The 7,812-nt window shown below is 45.8% G+C and overlaps 1 protein-coding gene and 1 long non-coding RNA gene across 4 annotated transcripts in view; one reads left to right on the top strand and one right to left on the bottom strand.

The window, feature by feature from the left end:
* HLCS (holocarboxylase synthetase (biotin-(proprionyl-CoA-carboxylase (ATP-hydrolysing)) ligase)) overlaps positions 1-7,812 on the bottom strand; it is a 217,064-nt gene that overhangs the window by 10,498 nt on the left and 198,754 nt on the right. For all 3 annotated transcript variants that reach the window (XM_010834835.1, XM_010834836.1, XM_010834833.1), the window contains exon 7: positions 655-722. In XM_010834835.1, the coding sequence (XP_010833137.1) occupies positions 655-722 (68 nt within the window). The remainder of the gene's footprint in view (positions 1-654; positions 723-7,812) is intronic.
* LOC104984887 lies at positions 630-7,670 on the top strand. The gene is made up of 3 exons (XR_824807.1): positions 630-787; positions 6,376-6,624; positions 7,282-7,670. It is a non-coding gene; the product is annotated as an uncharacterized LOC104984887 (long non-coding RNA).

The raw sequence follows: 7,812 nt of genomic DNA, 5'->3' as shown, positions 1-7,812 counted from the left end.
GCAGGGGACAGTGGCCCACGTATGACCCCTGAGCAGGAATAATCTGCTTGCAGCTGGACCCCAAGTGGATTCTGGGAGGATGTGGGCTCCTTCCTCTGAAGGTCAGCAGCAGGTGGAAGCTCTGGACAGCCCTCTGCTCCTTGGTGGGCACTCAGTGAATAGGCACTGCCCACTGATCGAGGGCCCACTCCATGCAAACTCCAGTGCCAGCCAGGGTGGGGGCTGGCAGATGAAAGACATGTGACACTCGGTCTAGACACGGAAGGCACCTCCCAGAGAACCTTCGGGAAAATAAATGCCTCTCTAACATAGTTATTATTCACAAACGGCAACGCATTTGTGACACGAACGGCAATGTGTCAGGAAGAGGAATTTACAAGATGTAGGTTAAAGAACATTAAAACAATCACAGGCGGTTGTCAAGTGATTTAATAAACATCTTGGTTGGAGGGTACACTTGAATTCTACTGAAGTTCAGTCTTCTAATCAATTTCCCTTCCTCTTCCTCCATTTTAGGGCAATGTGAAAACAAACAACTTCTGACTTGAGTCAGCTCGAGGATCAGCACATGCAATCAATTGGCCCTCTGGCCACGAGAGAGTCACAGATTTTAGAAAACAAGAACAACAGAAACAGTAACAAAAGATGACTGACCTTTGCCCTGCGTCTGGCGGACTGCGATGGCTATTAAACCCATTTCCTGCGGCATCTCAAACATCAACCTGCAAACGATGGGAAAGACCGGTGAGCCAGAACTGGGACAGGACGTGGGAGCCTCCGGCTCAAGGTGGGGGACGCTGCTTGCTTCCATTCGCGAAAGTGTTAGTAAGCAAGGGCCGTCTTCCGGGTTTCAAGGGATACTGAGCCCATTCCCAGCTTCTGGAGTGAGAATGATGGGAAAGGGATGCAGGAAACACCATTTAATAAGGAAAAAAAGGTGGGCTCGGGGGTGGGGCACGTGTACCTGCCCAAGCTATCATTCAGTTTATCCAAGACATTGTTAGGTTATATTTCTTCAGAATATCCTATCAAATTCCTCCTTCCCCCGGTGGTGTCCCCTTCTGCGAGTGACAACTAGCAATTCCTGACATTTGTTTCTACTTAGGGCGTGTTTCTGTCTGCACACTGGAGCATAATCATAACAGAAGTTTCTGATTATTCAGAAAACTAATATGGTGGCAATAAAGCCGTTTAAAAGACACACTATCCCCCGAGAACTAATTATGTTTTAACTATAGTAAATAAATCTACACCTTCTGAGAACTCAGGAGAACCTTGGATCCTTTTAGGCTTGAGTTCGGCTTTTAAAATGGTTTTTATTTAAAAGAATACAAACTTCCCTTTGGGGGAAGGGTAGAAATGTGCACTGTATCTCCAGCAAAAGAGTCAACATAAACTTTTTTTTCCCCCAAGAAAAGGAAAGCGGGGGTGGGGGGGAAACTCTCACTCTGAGAATTTCCTCAGCTCCATTCTACCTGTTTAACTCACAGGCGGAAGGTTTTCCTCTGCATTCCCAGGAAATGAGCAGGCATAGCTCTCGGTGCCTGCTAAGTCGCTTCAGTCGTGTCTGCCTCTTTGCGACCCCATGGACTGTAGCCCGCCAGGCTCCTCTGTCCCTGGGATTCTCCAGGCAAGAATCCTGGAGTGGGTTGCCGCGCCCTTCTCTAGGGGATCTTCCCAACCCAGGGATCGAACCTGTGGTCTCCTGCACTGGCAGGCGGGTTCTTTCCCACTAGTGCCACCTGGGAAGCCCCCTAGCTCTCAGTAGGACTTGTTAAAGTCAAAAATCAGACCCGTCAGTGCAGCCGCCAGGATGTCTCTGAAATACTTTCTGGGCGTGAGGGTAGTAGCAAGGGCGGAGGTGACAGCGAGGTGGTACTCTGTTCGGAGGGTGGGTTCCAGAGCATCCCTGCGCTGAGAAGAGGGACCACGCTCAGAAAGCGCTTCCTCCTCTGTCTGGCTCGGGGAACGGAGTGGAGCGTTAGACACAGTGAGAAAAGTAGAATACTTAAAGGCCAAAACACCCAGAGCGCCTCTCTGTGACCCTGGCGGGCAGAGCCTCGTGGTGCCCAGGTGCGGTGAGGGGGAGCCCTTGGCTGGCTAAGAAGAGCCTGGCCACCCGGGGCAAGGGCCGGGCCGGGCCAACAGGCACAGGGCATGCCAGCGAGCAGGCAGCCCCCTTGTCTGGGTGCCAAGCCCACTTCCATCTCACATGAAATACAGCTCCAGAGGTATTTCTCTTGGACACCATGAATAACCCATTGAGATCGGCTCTGCTTATACGCTGCTGGGCTCCAAGAATAAAGCGTCCTTTTCTTGCGTGGAAAATCCAAAGAAGGAAGCTTTGTCCACGCGGGGAGATAACATTGTCTTCTCTGGCTCAGCAGAAACCCAGCTACCTTCACCTAGGCTCCGAAGGCTGCTGGGCTCTAGGGTAGGGGGGCAACACCTAACAAAGTTTTCTATGCAAAGGGGATTGGGGGGGGTGGTGATTTTGCATGTGTGAGTAGATTGCAAAGGCTCTTTCCATCTCGGATGTTCTGTAAATAAATAGGTAGATGGTAGACAGTCATGTCTAGAGCCAGCCACGGTGATGGTGGAATTAGGCATGGGGAGGTGGGAAGGTTCAGAAACCAAACACAGGCTTCCAGAACAAAGAAAAATGATGAAGGGAACATACGCACTAAACTACTGGAGGCTTGGCAGCAGTGCACAGGGCATATTGATGAGAAGACTGAGCTTGTGAAGCTGAAGGCCAAGAGGAAATTCTGCGAGGAGGGAAACAATGAATGGGGCGGGCGGGGGGATGGGGAATGCTTAGTTTGAGCCAGGTGAAGACGGCTAGGTTTATTTGTGCGATCTGAGATAGCTCTGGGGGCAGAACCACATGGCTCATGGTCCACAAAGAAGCATTTATGAACTTTGGCAAAATGGAAAATTTGCATCTCCGAAGGTGGAGTCGCTAGGTTGCCTTAGCAGAAAGGAGACACCCTAAATGCATTTCTAACCCGAGCTGATGTTGTTCTGACAAAAGGAAAGAGAAAAAGGGGGGGAAGGCGGGGAGCAGGTTACATAACAACACCTTCCCACCTCTGTGGTTTTTTTCTTTGTTGGAAAAGGCTGTTTGGTAAACGGTTCCTGTGATCAGCAGCCAGGGGCAGGCACTGGGTACCACCGGGACACGGGAGGAGACTGCTCTGTTTTGGTACACTTCCCTTCTAGCTCAGTGGTAAAGAATCCGCCTGCCAATTCAGAAGACACAGGTTTGGTCCACAGGGCGGGAAGATCCCCGGGAGGAGGAAATGGCAATCTACTCCAGTATGCTTGCCTAGGGGGTCCCATGGGCAGAGGAGCCCGGTGGGTTATCCTCCACGGGGTCACTAGGGAGTCAGACACGACTTAGCGACTAAACAACAGCAGCTTCGGGCTGAAATACGCGGAGCCCCAAGGCTCACCTGGCAAACAGGACAGGGCCAGGGACACCTTGTTACTGAGGACATCGCAGTTCCGGCTGCGTGCTCTGCCAGCCAGAACCCCCCGAATGTCACGTGGCTGTGGGAGTTAAGTTTCAATATTTAAAACTAACCTAGAAGACAGACCAGGATAAGCTGGTGAAAGTTTAGGGTGAACAGAAGTTTATATTCAGAGTCAAATCAATCTACTTTGAGGATTCAAACCTAAAGACATAGTCCACACTCACCACAGTGCTATGAAAGTGAAAGTTTGGAAAAAACATAAGAGTTCACTGGGGAAATGAGGCCGGTGGGACAATGTGCAGTCATCATAAATGATAATTATGAAGATTACATAACAACACAGAAAAATGCTTGCAATAAATTTTCAATTTTAAAAAACAGGATATGAAACCCACATACACTTTTACCCCAACTGTGTAAAATTCACAGAAAAGCAAGGGAGGGAGATTCGGCAAAAGAATAATTGTGGCTATATTAGGATGATTTTATTTTTTAAACTTTCTTTAAGGTGACTGCTTACCTGTTTTTTTTATTTATTTTAATTAGAGGATAATTGCTTTACAGTTTGTGTTGGTTTCTGCCGTACAACATGAATCAGCCACAGGTACACACCTGTCCCCTCCCTCTTGAACCCCCCTCCCACCTCCCACCTCCCACCCCATCCCACCCCTCAAGGTTGTCACTGGGCACCAGGTTGAGCTCCCTGTATTACACGCAACTTCCCGCTATCTATCTTACATGTGGTGATGTATATATATCAGTGCCACGTTCTCAGTTCAGCCCACCCTCTCCTTTCCCCACTGTATTCCTGCCCTGCAAATAGATTCATCAGTACCATTTTTCCAGATTCCATATATGTGTGTTAATATACGACATTTGTTTTTCTCATTCCACCTCACTAGAAGTGACTCAAATTCATTCCTTTTGATGGCTGAGTGACATTCCATTATATATATATACACACACCACAACTTCTTTATCCACTGATGACTGCTTGCATTTAATCTGAGAAGCATTTTTGAAAAATTTGGGGCAAAGAAGCATGGTTTTTATATTTAGATATAATATTTGTTGGCAACCCACTCCAGTATTCTTGCCTGGAGAATCCCATGGACAGAGGAGCCTGGAGGGCTACTGTCCACTGGGTCTCAAAGAGTCAGACACAACTGAAGTGACTTAGCACACATTCGTAATATTTGTAAATATGTCAAAGAATAGGACTAAAAGACCAGCTTTAAAAATAAGATAATAACAGTCACCTGTAGCATCCATTTTATTATAACCAATGAACAAGACTTTATTTAATTTGTAACTAAAGAGCAGAAATTCTTAAAACCAGTCTGTTCATCTGCAATGGGAGCCTTAAAATTTTTATACCTTCTCACCCAGTGACTATATCCCTAAGATTGAATTCTAAGGAGTATTCAGACAGGGAAACAATAATTAAGGGTCACAGCAATTTCCTCACAGCACTGCACAGTGAAAAAAATCATAAATAGTACAAACAGCCCACAATAGAGGAAAGAAAAAAAATCATAGTATCCCCAACATGAAAAAATATCATAACGCCATCAGTGATACAGGCAAATGCCCGCTGAACACCATTAGAAGATTTAAAGAGTGTGGAAATTCCTACATGCAGCATGATTCCACAGGTGCTTTAAAATATACTTTTAAAAATTATTAGGAAATATACCAAAATATTAGCTGTGGTTACTTTAAGTTATGAGTGTAGTTACTGGAAAAACACAGGAAAGTACAAAGCAGAAAAGTCATCCAAAGAAGTCCTTCTTAGAAATGTATATTCTTCTATACTTTTCGTCTTAAAAATACGACACACACACATACACACACACAATATATTATACAAAATATTTTCTGATGATTGGAAGGATTGCTCATTTTGGATCTTCTTTCTTTCTTTCTTATTAATTTTTGGCTACACCAACCAGGGAACTCATGCCCTACGCAGTGAAAGCAGAGTCTTAACCAATGGATCACTAGGGAAGTCCCTGAACTCTTAAAATGAAGTAGATATTTAGTTATGGACATTTTTATTTTGTTGGTAATAAACAAAAAAGGCTTAAAAACAACATCATGATATGATCCCACCTATGTAAGCTATGTACTCCTATGTGCATTCTTAGACAAATACAGGACACCTATTAACGTTGGCTACCTCCAGAAGGCGGGTGTAGAATGATACCACGGTTTAGTTTCTTCATTGTGCTCTTCTGCGTAATCTCTGGGAGTTAAGATTCCAAGTGGTTTTTAGTTTTATTTTATTTGTGCAAATTTTCCACTATTTCTATACTTGGAGTGCATTCATTTCATTATCAGGAAAAAAAAAAAATGGTTTTTCAAATGTAGTACATTGGGAACACCAACCATTATATCTGAGCATCACTGTTTTTAAAAAAAAGTTCAAAAGCTAAAATTTAAGGATTTTTAAAAAAAGTTTCACTCTAAAAGTACAATCAATTTTTTAAAACGTTGCCTTCTATTCAAGAATGCACAGTATCGCTTTTGGAAAGAAAATGAATAGAGTTTTCTGCTCCCAAGAACGTGCATACTGGAGCGAGGAGGGTGACAGGGCTCTGACATGCTCAGGGAGATGGTCTAGGGTGAAAGATGCTGGACCCTGGACCAGCGGCTTCAGAACAGAGAGCCAGGCATTCGGGGGCCAAGCGGAGACCAGCAGTCCCAGAGGAACACGGGGTTATCGAGGGACCAGGGGGTTATTGCTCCTGGCGGGAAAGGATAGGTTCCAGGGGAACTTGAGACATGTCACGGCAGAGGTGACTCAGGAAATGGGACAGGTCCGGATTCGAACCCCAGTGTTGACATGAACTAACATGGAGTGACGGGCTCCTCCTCTCTCCATCTCTCGGTCGCCTAGGAAACGGAACACCTGGCGCGGTCTCAGGCTCCCTAAGAACGAAGCGTGAAGATACACAAGATGCTCCGTCACAGCGTCGGTGCTTAAAGCATCACTTCCTCTTGGTTGTAGATCCCAGAACGTCTTACTTCCAGCACAGAGGAAGGCTTTGCATTTCCTCCTCTTGGGGTAAAGAGGGTGGTCAAGGAGAAGGAGAGGAGAAGAAGGGGTAGAACACGTCTGTTTTTGGACCGTTCACAAAGTCTAGAGGTAACGTCTCTTCCCCGAACCTCTCGCCCCCTCTCCCATCTTTCTTACACACACATACTAACCTGATCTGAAGCCGGGCTAAAAAGCGTTTAGATTAACACAGCTGGGTTGCAAAAAATCTTCATTTCCAGTTTGAGGGACTCCGAACTCACTTAGCAAAGGTATAAACGGTTGGTTGAACTAGCTTTTTGACTTTTTAAAGATAATACGTTTTTAGGTTATTGCTTTTAGAGATGACACATTTGTATGTTACTGCTTACAAATAATTGTGGTCAGTGACACACACAGGCACAGCAGTGTTACTACTGTAGTTCTTCTGTTATCTTCTGGGTTTGACATTTAAAGCTACCCATCATCAATCTACCTTTCTGGAATGCTATTAAAGAAGTAAGCTCTAGATCATTTTCCCTTAGCCGTGTTTGGTGTATAATATAACAGGAGGAGCACTTATTTCAGTTAGAGGCAAAGTGGGAATGTGGACTGCCCAAGAGTAGAACCATCACGCCTCCCCTGGGTGCGCCCCAGAAGCAGAGGCCCCACCTGTCCTCCTGTTGAAGGATGTCTGGGGTCAGCTGCTCTGGTAGGCTTCCATATCTCCTAGCATCCCAGGCACTCATAGGTTTTTATCTAATCTTCTCCATTTCCAACCTCATACAGAGCAGCATCCATTCTACTGCCAAATCACTTAACTGCTCACGGGGAGAGCGTCCTGTGGACTCAGCTTTCAGACTGAGGCACCTTCCTAGTCCATCAAGCATTTATTGTCTTTGGTCTGTATTACTCAAGATAAACTCAAACCATTGTTTCTTACCCCTGATATTGCTCCATAAATACCAGATGTCTGAGCATCACCTCCATGGACAGAGGAGCCTGGCAGGCTACAGTCCATGGGGTCAAAAAGAGAGAGACATGATTTAGCGAGTAAACAGCAACAACAGTAACGATTTCACCTGCAACCTTAGACTAATGCTGTTACAGAACTCACAGGGGCATCCCTGATGGCTCAGTGGTAAAGAACCTGCCTGCAATGCAGGAGATGCAGTTTTGATCCCTGGTTGCAGAAGAGCCCCTGCAGGAGGAAATGGCAATACACTCCAGTATTCTTGCCTGGAAGAGTCCATGGACAGAGGAGCCTGACAGGCTATAGTCCATGGAGTCACAAAAAGAGTTGAACGTGACTAAACAACA

Source organism: Bison bison, unplaced genomic scaffold (genome assembly GCF_000754665.1).
Source record: "Bison bison bison isolate TAMUID 2011002044 unplaced genomic scaffold, Bison_UMD1.0 scf7180017864037, whole genome shotgun sequence".
NCBI classification, from domain to species: Eukaryota; Metazoa; Chordata; class Mammalia; order Artiodactyla; family Bovidae; genus Bison; species Bison bison.
The sequence above is the reverse complement of the archived record's forward strand: the minus strand, read 5'-3'. Positions and strand labels throughout refer to the sequence as shown.